The sequence below is a fragment of the Mytilus galloprovincialis genome, chromosome 8 (genome assembly GCF_965363235.1).
Source record: "Mytilus galloprovincialis chromosome 8, xbMytGall1.hap1.1, whole genome shotgun sequence".
Taxonomy (NCBI): Eukaryota; Metazoa; Mollusca; class Bivalvia; order Mytilida; family Mytilidae; genus Mytilus; species Mytilus galloprovincialis.
Genome location: NC_134845.1, coordinates 16097410 through 16124344, shown reverse-complemented (window position 1 = coordinate 16124344; position 26935 = coordinate 16097410). Strand labels below are relative to the sequence as shown.

Below are 26935 nucleotides of genomic sequence, written 5' to 3'. Positions count from 1 at the left end.
TATGAATTGAATACTTTATTAAATTTATATTTGATAATTTTGTTAGATGATTTCGTCACACATGACATTTCTTGCGAACACCATATTTATTGTATGAAAGAAACGTATGGATATCTCCATACTAGCGTTCTATTCTAGACTTTCAAATGTTATACAAAGCAGATTTGATAACTGTACACAGAACGCATTCGATCTTTTAAGCACACACTTTTGGTGACAAAGATGATATAGATTCAAAATATTTAAAAATATCCTACTGCATTAAAGTTAATTGCAATAATGAATGATAAATTTAGATAGATTGATAGATGATGATATTGATGGAAGGAATTAATTCTTCAAGTTCGTTTTACGGCTTGGCTTTTGACTCAAATGCACGATTCATACGTTGCTTCAGTCCCGTTGTTTTTCTTGACAAAAGACGTCTAATATTCTTTAGATTCTGTTCGGTGTTTTTCCTGGCTTTTTCTTTCCCGTTGACCACCTTCTTCTGTTTTGTCGCTTTTATCTTTCTTGTAATCAGCTGGTAGACCTTTGTTTTAAGCTTTTTGTCATCGACACCTTTTCCTAAGTTTCTTTTTTTGATAGAATCCTTGGCTTTCTCTATTCCACGTGCATATACTGAAAGACATGAGATACATTTAAGGAATGACTGTAATATTTTATTTTGTCTTTGAAGAAAAAAACATCAAAAAGGCGGTGCACACTGTATAACGAGTTTTGAGGGTTATTTTAAAGTGTGCACCACATTTTTTTTTATGTTAATTCGAATAGACAGAAAAAAAAATTATTATAGTCATTCCTTCTTAAAGCCGGAGTAAATCACAAAAAAAAAAAACGTTGATGACGTCACGGTCACATGACAAATGTGTGTCTATGAGAGAATTGACAAAACACTCTCAGCCAATCAGAAGACACATTATATCCTAAATTAAATTATTATTTGATCAAATCTTAAGACAGGGAGAGCGAAGAGTTGCAACCAAAACTTTTTCATTGTCTTCAATTATTACTATTATTTATTTACACATGGAATTACTCGTTTCACGAATTTAACGTGTTGATTTTGATATAAAATATTTACAATGTAAAAGGTTAAATGATTCTTAATGAAGTTCGCTTGTTATGTTTTGGGATTTTTGTCAGATTTTCGGAATCCTCTGGTTTTATCCATTTAAACTTCTTTTAAAAATTTGCCAATTGACCCCCATTTTTCTTTTTATAAATCTTTAACATGTATAATGATAAGCCATCTGTAAAAGTCTTATGAAATTTTGACCTATATATTTTTTTTTGCTCTTTTGATGCCTTTATTAATCTCCTATCAATATAAACAAGTGTTTCGAAAAGTTAATGATTTGGAAAAACTGAGAAGCGAACCAGCTTAAGATTCAATCAAAAACTTTACATCGATGAAAAAAACCCAAGAACATACTGACCGAAAGGAAATGAAATTTGAAAAAAAAAAATAAAAAGTCTTCAAATTTTACAGAAACGTCATGAATTAATCGCTTAAGCCTTCAAAAGATATGAACCAATATGCTCTGATCTTGTACTCATTAGATTCTCAACTAGTTACACCAATCAAGTTATTAAAGTGTCATATATATACTTAAATGGGGTAAATTTATAAATATTTTCAACTTTAAATAATTTGAATATTTTTATGTGTTTTTTTTATCTTTAAATGATACAGTTCGGTATGGCAATAACGAATACAGTCGATATATCATAGGCTGTAATTCGTTGACATAAATCATATCCTTTGTCTTATAGAGTGTCTTGAATATTGACTGTCAGTATACCTGTACAGAACCAATCGTTTTCCATACTGGAACAACTGTCAACTCCACTACATATGTCATTGATATCCACACAGTCACCACTGATGCATTCTTTGACATTTCCATCTGTGAGATCTGTCATTAAAAAAAGAGACGGATTTTAATAATTCAAAAAAACTAATGCTAAATACACCCCTTACAGTAAAATCTATGTAAATGTTTGCATACAAATACTTATCTTAGCTGACGGAGGCGTCGGTTGACGAATGGTATGTGTATTTCATTAACTGTATCACTACAAAAAATGTAACCTGAGGTCACAAAAATTGATGAAAATTGCATTAAACTCCAAATATCATTCATGTTAGCTTACTAATCAGTTGTTTTCAGCTTGTCTACATAAATGTCTTTATATGTAAATTGTTTTACATTTTCACCTATTGACGTGTCTGAATGTTCATGATTCACTTACTTGACTGTGTTGTCAAATAAATCATGAATATAACTAAAGTCTGCATATGTCAATAACTGTTGACATTGTGATGACAAAGTGGGACAGTATTAAAATCTGACTCATGAAAGGCTTTCTTACGAAGGTTAATTATATATATATAATATATATGCTGCTAAAGTGAACAACCGAACTTTATGCAACTATATTAAACGACCATCGTTTTCTAGATTAAGATGTTTTGACAAGGGTAACAATTAAATCAATATCTTGAGGAGAATGCAATGAATGCATAACAATCTTAATCAATATTGCAACTTTATTTAATTTAGCATAACGTACTTACCGCAGTCATATTAATCATACCAATCGTTCCAATCATAGTAATCCCAATAATCATCACCATACCAATCATAATCATCATACAAATCATAACTATCATAATCCCCATACCAACCATAATAATCATAGTCTGTCAAAATACAAACACAAAAAAAGTAAATAGCATATATGTTAGCTGTAAGTCAATTAAAAGTCATAAACTAGGAAAGAATATTAAATTCTGAAAACGTTTTTAGAATTATATTAGTAATTAATTAATAGTAAATTAGTGAGATAACTTATCTTCTAGGAATTGAATAATATGGTGTAAAATACCGCCCGCAAATTTTCGTCTTAATCCAAAATTTGTATTCATAAACATTTCTATATTACCATTTATGTCAAAGTAGATATTAGAAGAATAAAGCGTTGTTTTATACAATCATATTTTCAAATAAAATTGTTAAAGAGGGGCAAAAGAAACAGAGAGACATTCAAACTCATTAATCGAAAATAAACTGATAACGTCATGGCTAAACAAATACAGACATTAAATAGTGCACAAAACACAACATAGAAAACTGAAGACTAAGCAACGCGAATCCCACCTTGAATGATGGGGGTGGGGTTCAGGTGCTCCGGAAAGGTAAGCACGTTAAATGCCTAAATGATCATACGATGCAATAAACGTTTGTTAATGTGATTAAGAAAGAAGACTTGTACTGAAATTTATAATAATGAGTTAGTATAAAAAAAAGGAGATGTATAATTGAAAATCAGACAACTGTTCTTTAATGAACAATGGATCAGGAGGTTATCATTTATAGATCAGCAGATGACCTCCATCACTGCGGTTAAAGTCTTATCGTATCGTAAGTTTAAATATATCCATCAGAGATTCATAACAAAACGTGAAATTTTTCAAAAGAAGCAACACTTACAACCTCACTATGTTAAATCACAAAACGGAAAATTAAAATGATGAACAGCAACAAACCACGACTTAATTACCCGCTCTCAACTCCAGACATGGACTTAAAATGTATCGGGGACAAAAAATCATCAAAGGGACCAAGTTTATGATTTAATACGCCAGACGCGCGTTTCGTCTACATAAAGACTCATCAGTGACGCTCAGATAAAAAAGTTATAAGGCCAAGCAAGTACAAAGTTGAAGAGCATTGAGAATCCAAAACTCCAAAAAGTTGTACCAAATACGGTTATCTATTCCTAGGATAAGAAAATTCTTATTTTTTCGATAAATTCAAAGTTTTGTAAATATGAAATTTATAAAAATGACCATATGATTGACAGTCATGTCAAGACCGAAGTGCTGACGAAACGTCAACCAGCAGTGGCATTGACCCAGGGGTGTAAAAAGTTATCAAAGGTACCAGGTTTATAATTTAATACGCCAGACGCGCGTTTTGTCTACATAAGACTCGTCAGTGGCACTAGTCAAAATAGTTATAAAGCCAAACAAGTACAAAGTTGAAGAGCATTGAGGACCCAAAATTCCAAAAAGGTTGTGCCAAATACGGCTCAGGTTATCTATTCCTTGGATAAGAAAATCCTTAGTTCTTCGATAAATTCAAAGTTTGTAAATAGGAAATTTATAGAAATTACCATATAATTGATATTCATGTCAACACCGAAGTGCTGACTACTAGGCTGGTGATACCCACGGGGAAGAAACGTCCACCAGCAGTGGCATTGACCTAGTGGTGTAAAAAGTTATCAAAGGTACCAGGTTTATAGTTTAATACGCCAGATGCTCGTTTCGTCTACATAAGACTCATCTGTGACGCTCAGATCAAAATAGTTATAAAGCCAAACAAGTACAAAGTTGAAGAAACTCAAACATGTTTTAGTTCTCGACAACACATTAAAAACATAACAGTTTATGAAACATAAAGACACTATAGTATTTCTTACCCCATCGTTTGTTCGCCTCCTTATGAGATTTGGTTGGAACAGATACAACTACTGTGACAGCAATTGCAATTAACAGCGTCAATAGCAAAGGGGTCTCCATTAAAAAACAGAATTATATATAATTGATACATACTGCCTATTACAAAATTGTGTTACCCAGGTTATAAATTTTAAATGTGCACATCCTCATACTTGAGATTAAACGAAAAACTCAAAGTAAGTCAAATCTGTCAATAAAGTTTTACTAAAACATAATTCAAACTTCATCGGAATAGCTTCAAGGTTACAAGAGGACACGTAATCGTTATGATTTTTTAAAGTGGTATTAGTGGGGTTCCATATCTAATTTTTTGAAGACTTCACAATCTAGAAAAACAATATTGGTACATGTAGCAGTTCCAGGCACTAGCTATAGCAATATCACCGTTATTTAATAACTAAAAATAACTAAAATATGTAGATGGTAATAAAGCAAAAGTTGACCTAAATTGCTATTGAAAAATATTGGCTTTGTCACAGATTTTGGTGAATTTTGCATAAAACTTTGGGTTATCGATTTATGTCATAAATTTGTTTCTTTTAAGGAATGACTGTAATATTTTATTCTGTCTATGAAGAAATAACATCAAAAAAGTTGTGCACACTGAATAAGCCGCGTTTATTTGATGTAAAATTTTAATTATGATGATAGAGTCACCGACTTCGTTTTAACGACATACATTAATTAAAGTGTGCACTAGCTGAAATAATACCAGAAAACAATGCGGTTATATAATCGCAACGACATCGTTTTGTTTGCCATAAATTAGCGATTGTAGATGCTTTTCACAACATACAAGATTACAGGTAATGCACCACAAAACCCATGTCGATGACCATATATATATTTTATATAAATAAAAGTAAAATTCATGTATCAGCAGCACATATTTAAAAAAAATATATGAATTTGAAATTGGAGATTTGTTAACACAAATTTGTGGACGTTTTCGCCGATATTATATTATGTGCTTTCTCTTAATAATCAAATATTCACCTTTTTGCAATTAGAAAAATATCATGCAGTTATATGGCAGAAAAAAAGACAAAGGCATTGTTTTTTTTCAATTTTTAGATATGAATAAACAAGCTAAGGTAGTAAGTTCTACCAAAATCTGTGACACAGCCCATTTACTTTCTTTGACTAAATATATATTGACCTGTGGTATCAGTTATTTTCAATGTATTGAATGATTCGTAGTGATTGTTATATGTTACGATTTGTTAACTTAGGTACCAGAATCCGAAAGTTAATTTGCCGGAAGCATTTCCACACGATGAATTTGTTTTTTTGCAATTATTCTGTACGGATTCTTTATAAATGTAAAATAGGATTAAGTAGATTTATATTTTTTCATTGGTTCAAAAATTCCCTCCACGTAAACATTTTAAACACTCATTCCATTTGACATTAAGAAAGAAATAATGTGTTAATAATTTTGTTATTAGCGAAATAAAATAATTGCTTCCTATCGGGTTTTAAGTATGAATCGAAAAAATAGCTATGTGATGAAATGGCAGAAAACTTACTTACCGAATTACAAGTGTACGACAGAGCGTTCAATTGGCAAACTATTTGTTTTATATCCCGATATTAATATCACATGGTGAACAGTGTAACCCGTACATTGTTGAACAAGCCAACGGAAGAATAAACTTGGTTTCGAACACTTTAATTAATTTGATATTGTTCTTTGTGGTCTGCAATGTGATATTCATCTGACAAAGCAAATTCTATTTTAAACGTCCGCTTTTAAAAAATCATGAAATGGAAAGAGATCGAACAATAATATTGTTGTTCATTTACGAAGAGGTCAATCTTAATAAAGATAAAGACATTTGTCATGTGTATGTAGTCCATATTTAAAAAAAATGTATGAAGACATGTGGCACCGAATCAAGGTTAAATTGAATGCTAGCTAAATTTGGAAACGCTAAATCATAGTTTAGATTATGTTGAATTGACATATCATATAATGGACTAAATTTTGGAATGGTTTATTCCGTATTTGTTTTAACTTGATTCTGCGCCTAAAAGACGTGCATAATACAGTAATGATTACATATAAAAAAATAACACTGAAAACAAAAGTTTGGTTCGACTAACCATGCTTAATCATCTCGATAGAACACATAAAAAATCGTATTTTTCAATCTTAAAACCAATCGTCAGACAAGTCACTGGACATAGTATAGTAATGATCTCATTTACCCCTGAATGCTGACTTGGAAGGTCGTATAGGTGCAATTGAAATCCACCAAAACTGCCCTTCCTTCCAATAAAAAAAAAAAAAAAACATAAACAAAAACGTTTACAAGGATAGAAAAGATTAAATGGCATCCACAAGAACAAATATTTAAAAACAATTGTTAATTGTTTGATTACTTTTAATGTAAACTATAAAGACTAAAACTGACTGAGTGTGAAACATCTTCGTAACAGTCACAATTCATAGAAGATGATGTTTTAAACGTTTTTCCAAAAGAGCAGGAAGCCGTTAAATTAATGCAAACACCCTACCTTATCGAAAACTATAGGTTAATAGAATTGAGACTGGAAATGGGGAATGTGTCAAAGAGACAACAATTCGACCAAAGAGCAGACACCAACCGAAGACCACCAATGGGCGTTAAATGCAGCGAGAAATTCCAGCACCCGGAGGCGTGCTTCAATTGCCCCATAACAAACATGTATACTAGTTCAGTGATAATAGACGTCATACTAAACTCCGAAATATAAAAAAGAAAATAAAAAAAATACAAGACTAACAAGACAAGACTTGGGACAGGCGCAAAAATACGGCTGGGTTACTCATGTTTTATGAAATAGTAATATCACACGATAAATTAAGATTTAAAGATTTCTAACGTTAAGTGATATAAAGTGAGTCATGCAAACTTTATCCCAAGCACTTAGACAAGCACTTAGATTTCAAATTTTGATGTACAAAGTAAAATGAAAAAATAAAGAAATCCAAGGAAACTCCAAATCGGTAATTTCCCCACTGAAAATAATTAGATTGCAGGTTTCCTTATTCTTAATATGCACAAAATGTATTTATCGTCATATCCTTGTTTAGTATTTTGAAGAACTTATTGATAAGAATGCATTTTCATCTGTAAATCTATGAAATGATACTTAAAAAGAAAATCTTACTTTTATACTTTACATTCGTTGAAACCAAAAACATAAGAGTTAACAAACATCTGATGGTTTGTATCGTACTTATTCATAAAAAGCTTATTGGTATGCAGTTAAGTGGTTAATAAGGCTGTACTATATCGTCATTGAAAGAAGCACTCACAGTGTTGTCATTTTAGAGAAACATGAATGATCATGATTGTTTTGTTATGATCTATAAAATACAAACTTCGACTGAAATGTTAACAAGAGGTCACAAAGACTCGTTTCGTTAGCTGGGTATGTGTTAATCTTCCACTATGGCCATACGCCAACATTGTAGTCTAGAATATAATTCATGAATACCATGTTTTTCCTATTGATCTTGTGTGTTGATCAATTTGCTGTCTACTGAGTTTTTCCATTCAAGTGTTTCCTTAAAAAAAAACGCAAAACACTGTGTAAGGAGCACATGCCCGTTATTCAGGTCCGTTATTGTGATGTAAACACTCAATGCAATATTGGTTATTAAGCGATTGAACAAGATCAATATTCGGTTGAAAGTAGGCCAGTACTGGTGCACAATAAGAACCAAATTCATATCGCACATTTCTATTCTGTCAGATTTCGTCTATCTATAGCGTTGTATTACAGAACAACCTACACAGTATCCAATGTTCCATACTTACCCATGTAATAATGTTGCCAAGGAAGCCACCAGGACAAATTATTTCATAGACTGTATAAAATAAGCAATAATAATCGTTCTAAGACAGGTATGATCAGATATACGGTAAGTTGCATATTTTTGAATCTCGGACGTGGAATAACACAGGCCTAGACAAATCGTCATTAAAGTGCAAAACTCTAATATTGGGAAGGGGGTGGGGGTAGGTGTCGTTACACGATTTCAACTGGCTTTCTGGTAATTTTGATGATTTTGAGATATTGAGATTTAAGACACGTCGGTGTTGACATGAATATCAATAATGTGGTCAATTCTATTATTTTCTTATCCCAGGCATAGAGTACCTTAGCCGTATTTGGCACAACTTTTTGGAATTTTGGATCCTCAATGCTCTTCAGCTTTGTACTTGTTTGGCTTCATAAATATTTTGATATGAGCGTCACTGATGAGTCTTATGTAGACGAAACGCACGTCTGGCGTACTAAATTATAATCCTGGTACCTTTGATAAATATTATAACATAAGCAACACGACGGGTGTCACATGTGGAGCAGGATCTGCTTACCCTTCCGAATCACCTGAGATCACCCTTAGTTTTTGGTTGGGTGCTTATTCTTTAGTTTTCTATGTTGTGTCATGTGTTATATTGTTTGTCTGTTCTGTCATTTTAAGGCGTTGTCAGTTTATTTTTGATTTATGAGTTTGACTGTACTTCTGGTATCTTTTGTCCCTGTTCCTTCATAAGGTCTATTTTTCGTATTAATTGTTCGATCGAGATAATTCAAAGCTTTACTAGAAAAAATTCCCACTGCCACATATTTATATAAATAAGAAGATGTGATATGAAAGCCACCTCTCAACCCATATCACAACGAATAAAAAGATAATCATTGTAGTTCAAAGTGCTACATTCAACACTGAGCCTTCACTTACACTGAACAACAAGGTATCAAAGGCATTAAAATGACTAGTGTAAAACAATTCTAACAGGAACACAAACAGTCTAATCTGTATGCATAAACGAGAAACAACAACCACTCAACAACAGGATCCTGACTTAAGACAGGGTTTAAATGTTTTAACAGACACCAACTTTCATCCTAACCAGAGACAGTAGAGTAACATTACGACACAAAAAAAAAAAACAATGTATAAAACATCGATTGAAATGGCTCAACTCGTTTGTTGCTGTGTTACACATATGCTTTTCGTTCATTATTTTGTACATAAATTATGCCGTTAATTTTCTCGTTTGATTTAGTTGTCAATTGTCATTTTGGAACCATTGATAGCGGACAATATCATATGAGCCTTTCTCATTGTCGTACTGGTGCCTATAGTTTTGATATTCTGTGCCAATGAGTGCCTTGTGAAGATTTATCTCATTGACAAACATACCACATCTACATTTGTGTTCTTTTAATTTAAACAAAAAAAAAAAGTTAACATTCACTGCAGAAATCAGTTCGATCTATGACACAATATAAATACAACTAGAACACACCCGCGAAATCGCGGGCATATAAAGCTTGTAAACTGTTGTAAGGTGAACTTTTGTAAAAGATATTATGACTGGAGAATTTCATATAAGGTATCAAAAGCCTTCTCCCTTTTTCCAAAGTCCGTTATTTGTTTCCTTTCTGTTAAATTCAATTATTTTCGTGTTTCTGGCCTTAAACCACAATTATTCTTCCCCTTTGCTACAATGCATTTTTTGGTAAAAGTCAAATTAGATTAAAAATTTGCACCGCTTCAAACATGAAATAAATGAATCTGCTTATAGACCATTATTATTCTAATAAAATATGCTTCTAGGACAATCCATCAGTGTTTTTCCTTTTGAGAGCCCTATTAACATACCAATGGTAGGATTTGAATCTCGTATAAATGACTAAGGCTCATTTGAGGTGTGGTCGAAGGGCTAACTCCCCGACAGTTCCACTTCCGATCTGCATACGGGTCCGCATACTACTCTACACATTGATGGAGTAAAGGAAAATAGTTCCGGAACGAAGACGATCACTGTACAGAGTTTGATCGGAGGGGCCCTGATCCCGTTATCCCAGGCTTAAAAACATGAAATCTCGAGGTGCGTATTTTAAGGAAATTCATATCCCGACATCCCGAAATTCAGAAAAAAATATTCCCGCATCCCGTACGGATCAATCCCGAAATTCCGAGCTATAAAACACCCGATCCCGACGTCCCGAATAATTAGTCCTGCCTCCCTCTAATCTCTGCCCTACTTTCATTGGCCAAATCACTACTGTCACTTTCAACAATATGCCCCATTTATTGACATTATGTTTTCTAGTCTGTGCGTCCGTTCGTTCGTTCGTCCGTCCGTCTGACCCGCTTCAGGTTAAAGTTTTTGGCGAGGTAGTTTTTGATGAAGTTGAAGTCCAACCAACTCGAAACTTAAAGTAAATATGTTCCCTATGATATGATCTTTCTAATTTTAATGCCAAATTAGAGATTTTACCCCATTTCACGGTCCACTAAAAATAGAAATGTGGCATCCGTATATAATGGAAAAAATAATAAATATTTCAGAAAGCAGTAGACAGAATACAGAGAGTCTTTATATATTATAGTAGTATAATCGTAGTTAACATGTGGATAAACGCTAAAAATAATTGTCTCTAAGGAGGTATAATAGTTGTGGTTCTTGCGAGCTAAAAAACATGATATGGAGAACGCTCTGATTAGCTTATTTATTTTTCATTTTTGTAATCTATCATACGATTGGTTCTTCCTGTGCATGTTTAAAACCGGAATTCTTAATTATGACTAAAAGTCAGTCTGATGACGGAAACAATATCCGGACACCTATTTTGTGGTTTTTCTCCCAAAATAACTTAATCTGAAAAATCATAAGAATGGATGACAAATGCGACTATGCATGTTACCTAAAGAACACAGAGGCATGATGATTCATTTATTGTGGAAGGAAGAGAAGCGACACACAAAATGAGGTCTTCTCGTTTAATAGTATAGATATGGAATTGTAAGTGCCTTTATAACATAGACACTATGCTTATCAGAATTCGATTCTCAAACTGTCCATGCAGTCAATTTTGTTCGTCATGCAATTCACTCAGTTTTTTTGTTTGTTATCACGATTTTTCTTATTAATCTATTCATTGTTTTACATCGTCATTTCGGGGCCTTTTATAGCTGACTATGATGTATGAGCTTTTTCTCATTGTTAAATGCCGTACGGTGGCCTATAGCTGTTAATTTCTCTGTCATGTTGGTCTCTTGTGGAGAGTTGTCTCATTGCCTATCATACCACAGCTTCTTTTTTATATCATATTACATCAACATCGGTAAACCATTTTGACCAAATTCATGGTATCAAGCTTGTTTTATACCAGATTGAGATCATCATAGAGATGTTATCTGATAAAATACTTTCAACAGGACTCCAGCACGTGCAATGCAAAATAACAAGAAAGATATTTGTTTTAACTAAAATTTTATTTCAATAGTAGAATTTGTTTTCCTTCATCTCTGGCCTAAAAGTTTCTCCTGATCTGAAAATTTCTCTAAATTTTTGTCTTTATTGGATCGTAAAACAAGGTAAAAACAAAACAGAACGATCAAAATTTGTAAAAAGTGATTAACTTGGAAATATCGAATCAATTAGTTGGAAAAAAAGTACAGAATATATGTAAACATGACCAAGATGTCTATCTACCATTGTCACCTGAAATATAAAGGAAACATGATTAAAATCTACTATAAATACCCAAATATAAAGGAAACCCAAAACTCTTGAACCATATAATTTAAATGATTAAATTAAGATGTCAGACGAAGCCACATTACTTTCATTTATTCTTGTATCGGACTATCTGTGATGCTTATAATAATATAAACGACGAATCATTCGAATATTAAACTTGTTTTCCTTTTACCAAAAAAAAAATCCGATCAGTTATAGAATACACGTTCATACAATAGTAAAGAAAAAATATGTTGCAATAATATGTAACTTTAAAAGCTTTGGTATTAATGACTTTAAACATCGAGGACCTATAAACTGGTTACCACTGTTCAGAGCATTAGCAGACGCATGTCCTTAGTCAAGTTCTTGGAATGATAATAGTTGGTTTAATGATGTATGCATAAAAGTTTAAGTTTGTATTTAGAAAACACTACATATTATTCAATGTCTTTAAGGCCGTACATTGACCTATAATGGTTTACATTTTTCTAAATTGTTATTTGGATGGAGAGTTGTCTCATTGGCGCTCACACCGTATCGTCCTATATCTATGTTAAGTTAAAAGGAACAAATGGATATTTTTTTATAAACATACGCTGTCTATATAGAAATCTGAATAAAAGTATGTGTTTGTTATAATTGTGAAATTCATTTATATATACAAATCTAAGAGCAACGTATTAATACATTATTTTATGTTGTATTTATCTGTGCTTGTATTAGACAATGGAAAAAAGGTCGCTATTTAGTGTCTAAGCAACTTAATATAATGTGTATTGATTACATTCCGTAAATACTGATTTTTGAGGATTTATCTTTAACTTGAGGACGGATCGTACTTTCGCTGATGTTTGATTTCGTAGTTTTGCAAACTAAGAATACAGTCATAAAAAATTGTAATTCGGCTTTTGAACGCATAAGCTACTAACTAATGTTATAAGGTTACATTTATTTCCAGAAATATGAAGTATTTCGACTTTCATAGAAGTTTGATATATCTGACTAGGGTTATTTCATTTTACAATATATTTTGGACATGATTGATCATGGTTTGTCCTTTTACTTCTTAAAACAATGTAACACTATTTAATCTTTATCACCAATATATCTAAACTAGCTTACCATTGCAGTAATAGGAATAACATGATTTGTACATATAAGCTGAAACAAAACATGACAGACTTGTTAGATTAAAATCATAAAATAAACACAAATAATAACCAGAGCAAATATATAAAATAAAATTGAATGGTAATAAATTATTCAATTGACACTACATGTAGCAAATATAGGAAAACTAAGATTGCATATTTGAGATGTATATAATATCAAGATGGTATACATGCATACGACAACCACTTTAAGTTGAAAAACTTGTGACTGATCCTTTTGTCATTTTTAACAATAAAATATGTTTAAACTAACCATTTTTGATGATTTTGACTTTATTATGTTGCAGGAGTTTTCCTCAGTGAAATATAAAGATGAACGTGTTGCTGCTGTATTACAACTTAGTTATGCATCAGCAGATTCCTTGGTGTTGTGACATTTGATTTTGAACGGTTTTGAAAAAGCTTAATAAAAAAGGGTGCTTTGGTCGTGAAAGATTCAAAATTCTTTGAAATATCTTGCGATTTAATCTTTTGAAAAAATATTTAAAGAAAAGTTTTGCTTACTAGTTTGATTTTTTGTTTTCTTTGACACCATCATTTTTAACATAATAGAGTGCATTCAAAATGAAAATTGAATGTTTCCGACTTGCCTTTTATAATTATCTTGTTTTTACCGTTTTGATAAAGATAAACGAAAATATGGTCATCGGAATTTTCAGAATCGTTTCCATTTACTACATTAATTGCCCCCTCCCCCAACAAAAATTTGATAAAATAAATGACTTACTTCCCTCTGTATATTGCTTACAGATAACTTTACATGCTACAAGATAAGAATATGTAAATTGATATGCGTTATCAATTCCCTGTTTCAGAATATAATGCATTCTGGGTAATATTTTCAAAACCGTACACCAAAAACGTTGTAATTGGTTAAAACGTTCTAAACAATTGAAATTCAACCAATGATGTAACGTTATTTTCATTTGGGTGTTCGCGATTACCCAAACAATGCTTTAAGGCGAATTGCTCAATAATACTAACATTTGATATGTTTCTTCTTCAGTGTATTCATATACTTGCTCACGTTTACTACTCAGAGAATTGTAGCTGATCGTTTTACGTTTTTTTTCCAGAAAAAAATGCTCAGGAGTTCATTGTTTCAGAATCTAATCCACTCTCGGTAATATTGACAAAATCGAACCCCAAAACACTATCATTGGCTAACAACATCCAAAACAACTAAAATTCAACCAATGAGGTGATGTTGTTTCTTTTTGTTTTGGTACGAACTATGAGATTATCTATGGTCTTTCAAATTCTGAAATGTCGAAGCGAACTCATATAAACGAACTATTTTAGTGGAGACCAAATTGTTTGAAAGACATAACCAGAATTAAATAGTACCAACTTTTCTGCTTACAATGCGCATGTCGAGTAAATCACATCTTCTTTTTTATGTTCAGTGCTGCTCGATGCCAAATGATTTGCAAAAATTATTCAAAATATGAAGTGCTGATAAAACCAAAATGAACAAAAGGTAAAGCAAAATGAATTTTGGCATGTGCGACGTTTTTATGTGAATATGCTAATTCTAAACTGATCTGAAATAAGGAAATACAACTCTGTGTGATCGAATATTGGAGGGACTTGTATTATTATTTTTTTATTGAAAAACTTATTGCCGATACTTACGATAGCACTTTCCAGTTTTCTTGTAACAGTATTCATTATAACTACATTTCACATGAGGACATTTCGTAGCGGCTGAAATATAATGCATAATTGAAAATTACTTTAAAAAAACAACATTTGTTATAATAAGGCAAAACCGCTGACTGTGCGATATGGGTTTAACTCATCAATGATTGCCGTATGGTGACCTGTAAATTTACCTTTTACGCCATTTACTCTCCAGAAAAGAGTTGCCTTATTGGCAATCACATCACATCTCATTATTTCGTTTAGGTTTTTCTTAAAAATCTGATGTGAATCGTTTTGATTTATAGGAACAACATAAATAAAAAGAAACATATCAAGATATTAAGAATAATTAATCTCTTTATTAAAAAAAACCCGTTTATTCTGTCAAGGAAACGATATAGATCTGTTTACAATTCATAGCATTACGCAATGTTTGTTTTATCTTGATATATACATTAGAAATTTAAGCATAAACACAGTTTTGTTCTTAGCGGTACTCAGTGAACTTACGCATTTACGAACGTGATCTTGTCGTCCGTAAACAGTTAATACCTAAAACAATGGCATTGAAAAGCAAAAACTAAGAACAATTGAGTATTAATTTGTTTTAAACATATACATTTATTTATCTATATAAGGTACGTTACCGTTCAAAAATGTATAAACGATGAATAGAAAGCATTATTACCTTTACACGCGTTTTCATGGTAATAGTACCCCTGCTGACATTCACATTTGGGTCCATGATCTGTATTTTTACAAACTTCGTTGTATTCACACTTATTATAAGTTGCACATGTTGCCACTGTAAAATATAACAATAACGTTCACACTTATATGAGTTTTGATTGAACTTTATTTTTGTTGATTGTTCTTCATTGAATGAATCAGTGGTCTTTTCCGGTGATATTTTTTTTACAGTGTCTAAAATTAGTATAAAGTAATTGATAATTTGATGAAAGTATACTACTTCTGAAGAATATATTATTTGAGGTCAAACACTGTGAAAATAAGGGGATGTGGTACGATTACCAATTAGACAACTATCCGTTAAAGACAGATATTAAAAAAGACACGTGTTAGGATATTTTTTTTTCTTGCCCCTTGATCTTAAAGTAAAACAAAACACAAAAAAATTAACACCCTCAAATGATTTAAGACATCAAGGTTGTTAGATATATAACATAAAAATATTTCATATAAAAGAGCTATCCACAAACGATCAAAGGACTCCGACAACAATTTCAGGTCGCTGTACGCAGCCTTCAGCAAGACTCAATCTCTTATCCTTATCAAGGAGAAAATTAATTCACAGAAAAGACCCGGTTTAGAACTTGATTAATAAAATAAATTCGGGACAGACAGTAACCATCGATGAGCACTGATCTACACGATCAGGTTAAAGGCAAGAAGCAAACACACATTGAAATAAAATTAAATATGTTTGTGAGAGGTCTTAACTTACAATTTGACAGTGATAAATCAATGCAACATTAGAAAAGCCATTAAAATTCCGTTTGAATATTTTGACTCGGCAGATTTTATTAAGAATACGTAGAAGCAAATAAGCTTTAAAAAAGTGGTCCTTTCTAAACCCGGGTCATGATGTACAGATATGACAAATTTCCTTATCAAAAACATATTTTCTAATAGTGTTTTATATATCTTTCAGAAAACGTATAGAAATAATCTCATTCACACCAGAATATAATGTTTCCAGTGATTGAATAGTTTGCCTTTTTTTGTGAAGAGTGTGGTTCAAAGGTCTTTCCATTTTGAAGATCTCTTGTAATTCGTTATTTTTGTTATTTTACTGTTCACAATTGAGTATATAAGCGTAGAAATTGAGGCTAATTTAGGTAAAATTTGATAACTTTATCTTTTTTTATGTAGCTCATTTATTTTTTTTCCTTTCAGAACATAGCAATTAAAGATGAACTGGTATTCATGCATCAAAGTTGAAAATCAATAATAAATATATCCTATAGACTTTGTACATTATATAATCAATTGTTATGTGTTTCTTTTTTAATTGATATATTTTAAACTGTCCTCATCATATCCCGTGATAAAGGAGAATGCATTGATAATAAAGATTTACCTTTACATTTATCTTCATGGTAGTAGTACCCCTTTTTACATTTACATTTGGGTCCGTAAGCTGTATTTTCACAAATCTGGTTGAGTTCACAAGTATGTTGTGCGCATGTTTTCACTAAAATAGAAATCGTACGCATACACATGCATATAGGGTTTTGTGTTTCGTTATGTCTCAAACACATGTGGATTTTGATCCAGTGAATAAAACGGGTGTATTTATTTTCTAGGTGAGCTTAAAATCAGACCCGTTGACCGTTTGTTTTGGTTTCACATGAAATTAAATGTTCATTTTGTGTTCAGAAATTTACCTTTCTTGACGTTTAATTTTTCGAAACATGTTTAAGCATTTCTAAACACAGACCAATGCTCAGCTGCATTTTGTACAACTTGTCGACATGTTTCTTTTTGTTGCGGTTCAACTTCGGCTGTTACTTACGTAATGCATTATTTTGTTTCAAGCATCATATGGGGGTATATAAAGACTTATGTGTGCGGTTTGTATCTTTAATCGGTTGTTTTAATAATCAAATTTTTTTGTTACAAAAAAAAAGAAAAAAATGAAGTATATAAAGTAAGTTGAGTTGAGACTTTATGTTTTGAATTCTCCTCTGAATTATTGTACTTTTGATTAATATTCTTTCTCGGCTATTGATACATTTTGATTAATATTCTCTCTCGGCTATTGATACATTTTGATTAATATTCTCTCTCGGCTATTGATACATTTTGATTAATATTCTTTCTCGGCTATTGATACATTTTGGGTTGAGTTTTTGTTTTGTTTCCTTGAATTGTATCTACATAAACCATTACTTCATTTTAACATAGGTTAACTACTATCGCCATTATCTACCTTTAAATCCATTTGCAGTATAATAGTATCCTTTCACACATTCACAATTTGGTCCCTTTGGTGTTTATTTGCACTTTGGTATTAGAATGAAGATTGTACGTCACGTGACTTATATTCAACCTATAGTTACTAGTAACTACTATATTTTTGAGGTAATCTTTATAACTTGTTATAATAAATAAAAAAGATATGCAGGTGCTGTGAATGTGTTTGATTAAAACATTGTTTAATCTTTTTCCGTCATTTGAATAAACATTTTCAAATTCTTAAGTCAAATTTGAATTTCATGATGCTGAAACTCTCTTTAGTTCTGGGCATTTGTTCGGATGTGAAGTAAAAATGTAGATAAGACTTTTAAAATTAACATAAAAATATTGGTGGTATACATTTCATCATGTTTCTTGGATTTGTATATACTTTTAATTTTAACAACCGTTAACTACTGTGGCCTTAATTTACCTATACACTCGTTGTTCACAGGGACTTTTCCGGCTGGACAATATGTGCATTTAAATGATCCTTGTAGGTTCTCACATATTTGTTTACTCCGATCACAATTATCTTGTTTTGTGGCACACTCGTCGATATCTATATGAATATAACAAAACACATATTACTATATATTAAAATTAATTGAACACAAAATGAAAATTGTGAATCAATTACTTCAATTAAATAATTAAAATTTGACAGTGTGTATCAATCTGGAATTAAACATAGCTCTTCATATAACTGTTATTGAAATCTGAGCACATCAAAAGTAAAAAAAAAATCAATTAATTCTAGATTTAGAATAAAATATGTTTTTACCACATTTCTTCTTAATTGTAACATATTGCAAAATTGAAATCTCAGGGTTCTATTTATCATTTCCTGTTAAATTCTAGTTTAAACAGTCCGTGTTTAAAACAAAAAATTGTGACGGGCGTATAAAAAGTCGTAAATAAATGAAAGAAATCTAAAAACAAATATAAGGGAATACACGTGTATTAAACCATTGTATGCCTTAACGTACAGTAGAAATTATATACATATTCAACCCTAATATACTATTTGGCTTTCTGCGAGTTGATCGGTTTCCACTGTTACACCTAAATAATGGGTGTTTGGAATACATCAAAAAGGTGTATATTTTATAATATTTTAACTTTATTTCTGCATACCATAATTAGAATAACAAATAATATTGTTTGTAGTAAACCATATATGACATCTGAGTTTATAAACACGGTTATGTGCAAAGTAATTTTAATATGCTTTTATAAAATTTCGTCTAAATACTCGAGTTACGATCGTCTTTCAAAAGTTACGACCATCTTGTGTAAGTTACGACCATCATCCAAAATACTTTATACGGATATGGTGTTAAAAACATTAGCACCGTTTGTTGTGGTTTACCATCTTTGCAGCAAATTTATTGTTCTCTACTTCGTATTAAAATTAATATAGAGATTCATTTTGTTACACCTTGTGATGAATTTATTTGGCGATCGCCAATGGCAGTCAGCAGGGTGAAAGAACATCAGTTGTTCGACCTGCTAGTCAAATGCGTTTTGTTATAATATATTTTTTTCACTCTTTTGATCTTTTGGAAAATGTTGTTTGTGCTGTATTTAGACCCCTCAACAACGAAATTTGTTACATGTGCACGTATAAAAATTGCGGTTTTTATCCAACGCAATCATAGGTTTGTACGTTGTTTTCAATTTAGACTTGTTTATATTTATATCGTTTGGGCTTGTATTATATTTTCCCTCCAGTTTATATAATCCGCTCATCCTATTTTGACTCTTTAAAATCCAAGAGTCTATCCTTAATTGAGGTTAATTAAATGGTCTTCCAAATACTTTTCGATCCCTAACATCACTGAAAAACATTAATTGTCGAAATCCGGATATGGTGTAAAACAATTAGCACCTTTTGTTGTGGTTGATCATCTTTGTCGCAAATTTATTGTTTTCTACTTCGTATTAAAATTAATATAGAGAACCATTTTGTTACACCTTGTGATCAATTTTTTTGGCAATCGGAAATGGCAGTCAGCAGGGTTAAAGAATATCAGTTGTTCGACCTGCTAGTCAAATGCGTTTTGTTATAATATATTTTTTTCACTGTTTTGGTCTTTTGGAAAATGTTTTGTTCTTCCCTCGCACGGATTGGAACCCATGCTACTGAGATATCGTGACACCAAATCGCCTGCACTGTAGTCGTCCCGCTAGACCAGACGACAGCCTGGGCTTCATAAAATGAAGCTTTCGGTGGCCGGGTGTTACCTTTCAACGTCAGTTTTAATCTAGCGTCGTACTACAGTACATGATATATAAGGCATGAAGATGTTATTTTTACAGATCAGCTAAATTATCAAAGTAAATATATATATATATAAACGCCTACAAAATGTACACAACAACACCAATAACAAAAAAGAGGACTTATAAATGTAATTATTTATAAATATTTCGGATTACAGATATCCTTCATCAGTATGATTGTGATGTTAAATGAATCATATATCAGTCTACTTAGATTAAACTATAACAATCTTATAAATTTCAAGATTGTTATTGTTTAACGCCTGCTACTCTGAAACAACATACATGTGTACTTCGACCCGCAGTATTTGACCAAAAAGTGGAAATTACTGTCACTCTTTCGTTGAATAGGTTTGCAATTAATTTTGGAAACTGAATCTCTTATAGGTATTTATGTTTATATATAAATATATATTGGTGGTAAAAATTCCATCATGTTTCCTGGATTTGTATATACTTTTAATTTTAACATCCGTTAACTACTGTGGCCTTAATTTACCTATACACTCGTTGTTCACAGGTTCTTTTCCGGCTGGACAATATGTGCACTTAAATGATCCTGGTAGGTTCTCACATATTTGTTTACTCCGAATACAATTATCTTGTTTTGTGGCACACTCGTCGATATCTATATGAATATAACAAAACACATATTACTATATATTAAAATCAATTGAACGCAAAATGAAAATTGTGAATCAATTACTTCAATTAAATAATTAAAATTTGACAGTGTGCATCAATCTGTAATTAAACATAGTTCTTCATATAACTGTTATTCAAATCCGAGCACATCAAAATGAAAAATAAATTTCAGTTAATTTCTAGATTTAGAACAAAAAAATGTTTTACCACATTTCTTCTTAAATGTAACATATTGCAAATTTGAAATCTCAGGATTCTATTTATCATTTCCTGTTAAAATTCTAGTTTAAATAGTCCGTGTCTAAAACAAAAAAAATTGACGGGAGTATAAAAGGTCGTAAAGAAATGAAAAAAATCTTTAAAAAAATATGAGGGAATACACGTGTATTAAACCATTGTATGCCTTAACGTACAGTAGAAATTATATACATATTCATCCCTAACATACTATTTGGCTTACTGCGAGTTGATCAGTTTCCACTACTACCCCTAAATAATGGGTGTTTGGAATACATCAGAACGGTGTATGTTTTAGAATTGTTCAACTTAATTTTTTCATACCATAATTAGAGTAACACATAATATTGTTTGTAGTAAACCATATATGACATCTGAGTTTATAAACACGGTTATGTGCAAAGTAATTTTAATATGCTTTTATAAAATTTCGTCTAAATACTCGAGTTACGATCGTCTTTCAAAAGTTACGACCATCTTGTGTCGGTTACGACCATCATCCAAAATACTTTATCCGGATATGGTGTTAAAAAAATTAGCCCCTTTTGTTGTGGTTGCCCATCTTTGCCGCAAATTTATCATTTTCTACTTCGTATTTAAATTAATATAGAGATTCATTTTGTTACACCTTGTGATCAATTTATTTGGCAATCGCCAATGGCAGTCAGCAGGGTTAAAGAACATCAGCTTTTCGACCTGCTAGTCAAATGCGTTTTGTTATAATATATTTTTTTTACTCTTTTTATCTTTTGGAAAATGTTGTTTGTGCTGTATTTAGACCCCTCAACAACGAAATTTGTTACATAAACACGTATAAAAATTGCGGTTTTTATCCAACGCAATCATAGGTTTGAACGTTGTTTTCAATTTAGACTTGTTTATATTTATATCGTTTGGGCTTGTATTATATTTTCCCTCCGGTTAATAATAATCCGTTCATCCTATTTTGACTCTTTAAAATTCAAGAGTCTATCCTAAATTGAGGTTAATTAAATGGTCTTCCAAATACTTTTCGATCCCTAACATCACTGAAAAACATTAATTGTCGAAATCCGGATATGGTGTAAAACAATTAGAACCTTTTGTTGTGGTTTATCATCTTTGCCGCACATTTATTGTTTTCTACATCGTATCAAAATTAATATAGAGATCCATTTTGCTACACCTTGTGATCAATTTATTTGGCAATCAGCAATGGCAGTCAGCAGGGTTAAAGAACATCAGCTTTTCGACCTGCTAGTCAAATGCGTTTTGTTATAATATATTTTGTCACTCTTTTGGTCTTTTGGAAAATGTTGTTTGTGCTATATATGTTGACAAATGTTTCGGCTTAACTAATAGCCTTCTTCAGTGTCAAATCACTGTAGAAGGCTATTGGTTATTTATATATATATATATATATATATATATATATATATATATATATATATATATATATATATATATATTTGATAAATAAAAAGTCCTTGGTACAGAAAATATAATTTAAAAGTAAAAAACACAAAAAATCACATCATAAATCGAACATTGTTTCTGTTAGCGCTTTCACCGCATCTCCAGCGGTTCATCAGACAAAATTGTTATCGTTAATAGTAACGACTTGTGACGTTACGTTATAGTAACGTCATGCGGTAGTTGTATATATCTTACGGAATATTATACATATATAGTTCGAATCCCGGCGAGGGAATAACAAAAAAGTTGCTAATGCAAATTTACAGATCTAACATTGTTAGGCTGATGTTTACACGAATTATATATCTATATATTTAGACGAATATATACATGTTCTCGAATTTGGTAACATTTTGTCTTGATATAATTCAGTTTCTTTTTTATGTCTATGATTTGCCTATTCTTAGTAGATAAACGAAAGTTTAACATCGGGTAACTATTTTAGCCTTTATTTACCTTTACATCCGTTTTCAGTAGAATAGTATCCCGCTGCACATTGACATTTTGGTCCCCCTATATTTACGCAAACTTCATTGTCCTTACACTGGACATGGTCACATGTTTTCACTAAAATATAATTCGAACGTTATATACATTCATTTTAAAGAAATAATGTTTCAATGGCATAGGAATGAATTTTGTACCATTTCGCAATACTTTAATTGCGAATTCAACAGTTAGTAACAGTTAACTACCGTAGTATGGAGAGTGTCTTTTATAACTCGGTCTAATGAATGAAAACAATACAGAAACGTCTGCTACTCTGAAACAACATACTTCGACCCGCAGTATTTGACAAAAAAAGTGGAAATTACTGTCATCTTTCGTTGAATAGGTTTGCAATTAATTTTGGAAACTCAATCTCTTATAGGTATTTATGTTTATATATATATATTGGTCGTAAAAATTTCATCATGTTTTCTGGATTTGTGTGTTTTTTTTTTATTTTAATATCCGTTAACTACTGTGGCCTTAAATTACCTATACATTCGTTGTTGACAGGGACTTTTCCGGCTGGACAATATGTGCACTTAAATGATCCTGGTAGGTTATCACATATTTGTTTACTCCGATCACAATTATCTTGTTTTGTGGCACACTCGTCGATATCTGTATGAATTTAACAAAACACATATTACTATATATTAAAATCAATTGAACACAAAATGAAAATTGTGGATCAATTACTTCAATCAAATAATTAAAATTTGACAGTGTGCATCACACTGGAATTAAACATACTTCTTGATAAAACTGTTATTAATATCCGAGCACATAAAAATGAAAATGTAGTTTCTAGATTTAGAATAAAATAAATATTTAACCACATTTCTTCTTAATTGCAACATATTGCAAACTTGAAATCTCAGGATTCTATTTATCATTTTTCTGTTAAAATTCTAGTTTAAAAAGTCGGTGTCTAAAACCCTAGAAAGAACTTTCTTTTACCTACTAATAAGCACTGATCATAAGGAATCTTGATATCAGATTAAATAATCTTGACTTATGATACCACATAAAATGATCATAGTTGTATAACCGGCAGTCCAAAATACATGCAATAGTTAAAATGTTTCCAAATTTGATAAAAACGTGGTATCTACTGGTGACAATCAGTGAAAAGTTAAATTTCTTATCATTTGGATAACTTATGTTAACTGAACTATTAAATTACCTACTACAAATATATATATATATAAAATCGTAAGTCTTTTTGTTTGAAAGCACTAATTTGTGTATTTCCGTTATGTATAACCAAACAAATAAAGTACGTGAGTTTCTTTTAAACAGTGTCAATAGAAAAAAAAGGTGAACACTCGAATAATAATACCTAGAACATTTATGGCAAAACTGGAAAAATATTAGTTCTTAATGTCATGAAACCGCAAATTAAAAAGAAATGATGCATATGTTTTAACTAAATGGATAGTTTTCATTACAAAACGTTATTACATATACTATTTATTGAAGAAAATTCTGTAATATGTCCACATTTAGAAGAAGTATATTTTTTGAATTGCTTGCTTCCAGGAAGCAATTCGCCGAAATCATTTCCGTATGTAAGTAACCTAAGCATGAACCTTCTCGTTAAAATCCGGTGATCGCAATACGCAAAGATCTGTCATTGAAAAAAACTGTTATCTGATTGTATATGTTATACACGTGCTCAATATCTATGCTTCTTTGTTGATTGTTTACTATAAGGTGATAGTCGATAAACTACGGTTTAAAGACAATCTATTAGCTGCCATATTTCTTATATCATAACAGGCAGAGACAAAAAGTAAATGACCATTATACGATATTTTTGCATAATAAATGATGGAATATTCCACAGAAAACTAAGTTCATAATATATACATGCATTGGTTTAAGAATTGGATAAACATTATCTTTTCATATGACTTTAAACAGAAATGTAAATGTATTTACCTACGCATTGACCGCCTTTCTTCTCGAAACCATCTTTACAGTCACAAACTCTCCCATTATCAGTATCTCTACACTTTTCAGTCGCTGCATTGCATGCATCTGGTTTGTCTTCACATCTTGGCGCTGTAGTAAGTTTATAAGACTATTGTATTTCCTTCAATAGTGTTTCAGTGTTGTGCGATTATAAGCAGTTTTATTGCAGTTCTATTTACGGGGCGTACAAACACGTGATAAGATTTTAATATTTAAAACTAAAAAAGTGATAGACCGTAAGAGCAAACCATAACATTGAGGTAGAAAGCATGTCCCCAATTAATAATTGACATCTAATACACGCATTGTTGCGTATTTCCTAAGGTACTTTGTTAGTATTTTTATTTGTTTTCATTTATATGTTTCGGACTTTCGTGTGACGTTTGTTTTCGCTGATCTAGTATAAAAAAAAATTGGGTCAAGCTGAAGCCTGCCTAAGGATGCGGTATTTAGGCACTGTGTTGAAGACTCATTGGGGTCCTTTGGATATTTTCTACTCTTTAGTCGGTTTGTTCTTCCTTTGACACATTTTCCATTTCCATTCCCAATTTTATTTGGTTACAGAATCGCTGACGAAGTAGTTACAAGTTGGTAACCGAACAAAATTTCACCAATAAAAAAGAAAATAATATATATCACACACGGTATAGATGAAGTCACACCAGGCCAATGCAATAATGACAAATGTTCAGATTTATGAGTAGGACCATATGTTTTATATCTTATGGTACCAATAAATTAATAAATGAGCTATTTCATAAATCACTATAAATACCCAACACTAAATTATATTTATTCATTATGTTAAACTAAAAAAACTAAAATAGCGTGCCTAATCGAGTCCGTCTTATTCATAAACATACGAAAATGTGCTAAATTGCAAAATCTGCCACAGGGACTTAATGCAATAACAGTTTACAACTATAGGTCATCGTATGGTCATCGTCTAAACAGAGAACATTACAGTCGTAATGATCTAAGTAATCGAAATATTAACTATCGATTAAGATTTAAAAAGAAAGTTTTAACAATGCACCCCTTAACTCTGAATGCTTCGATGTTGTAGATGAGTGACAAGGACTGTTTTTATAATTTTACATTATAGTTAAAGATTTGACTTATATTGATATCAATTAATTGTCTTACCTTCACATTTCTTGCAGTCATCCACAACTACAAAAAAAAAACCAGTTGAATAAGGATAACATGTGCTCCAAAAATAGCCAAATTTCGAATTTTCAGTTGCAAGTATTTAAGGAGTAGTGTATACTAGTTCAAAGGTAAATATGAAAATTAATATTGATTTAAAAATCTAGTCATCAAAAAATTTTTATTGCTTAAAAACTATTTTATACACTCAAGTTTCAACTATTTGCCTATATCACGAAAGGTAAATTCCAAAAAATTGAAAGCCTCGTTTCCATTTGTCGCAAAGCTTTTGGAATAAACAATGAAAACGTGTTTGATGATTCGATTGAATTGTTATCTTCTTTCCAGTACACGTACAGAAAGTAAATTTGTATTTGCAATTTTGGGCCCTCAATTCTCTCCAACTTCGTACTTATTTTGTCTATTTAGTGTTTTTTTCATAAGAGCGCCACAGGTTAGTCGTTTGAAGAATATTTTTTTCCACAGATTGTTGAATAAATGGTGGGAATTGAGGGCACATTATATATATTTCCATACTTTGAAATGATAATCTTAGGAAAATGTCAATGAAATGTAGAGGCATTACCTTTGTACATGGTAGACAGGTTAAACAATAATCAAATCACTCGTGTTTTATATTTTAAAAAAATCAATCAGCCATGATAAATACAAACATCGCCCAAGAAGGCTTTGGATTGAAACTGTCTTTTACAAAAATCATACATTTGTATGGTTCACAGATCAAAATTGTAGTAAAAGTTTGAGACAAACAACAAGAGAAAATTAAATGGGAGAGTAAAAACGTATTAACAAAATTACAGAGCTCGAAGGTA

At 31.3% G+C, this 26935-nt stretch overlaps 1 protein-coding gene and 1 long non-coding RNA gene across 2 annotated transcripts; both read right to left on the bottom strand.

Moving 5' to 3' along the window:
- On the bottom strand, nt 1–4626 carry LOC143085177 (uncharacterized). Its single transcript, XR_012981259.1, has 4 exons — nt 4492–4626; nt 2582–2707; nt 1806–1919; nt 1–621 (listed from the first exon to the last, which is right to left on the bottom strand). It is a non-coding gene; the product is annotated as an uncharacterized LOC143085177 (long non-coding RNA).
- A 7174-nt stretch (nt 4627–11800) lies between these two features.
- LOC143042969 (uncharacterized) lies at nt 11801–26698 on the bottom strand. The gene is made up of 13 exons (XM_076215471.1): nt 26689–26698; nt 26100–26126; nt 24921–25043; nt 23469–23597; nt 22944–23054; nt 20650–20778; nt 18298–18426; nt 16987–17100; nt 15574–15690; nt 14877–14948; nt 13969–14004; nt 13192–13230; nt 11801–12048 (listed from the first exon to the last, which is right to left on the bottom strand). Exons 1-13 carry the CDS (start codon nt 26696–26698, stop codon nt 12032–12034), a joined length of 1053 nt encoding a protein of 350 aa, XP_076071586.1. The 3' UTR covers nt 11801–12031.
- Nucleotides 26699–26935: the final 237 nt, after the last annotated feature.

What these genes read in the sequence shown, in the direction of transcription:
- LOC143042969 (XM_076215471.1), bottom strand. An exon ending in CCATGAAAACGCGTGTAAAG is followed by an intron (nt 14,949 to 15,573) that starts GTAATAATGCTT and finishes ATTATATTTCAG; the next exon opens with CCGCTACGAAATGTCCTCAT. An exon ending in TAAGCAATATACAGAGGGAA is followed by an intron (nt 13,231 to 13,968) that starts GTAAGTCATTTA and finishes GTTTTGTTTCAG; the next exon opens with CTTATATGTACAAATCATGT.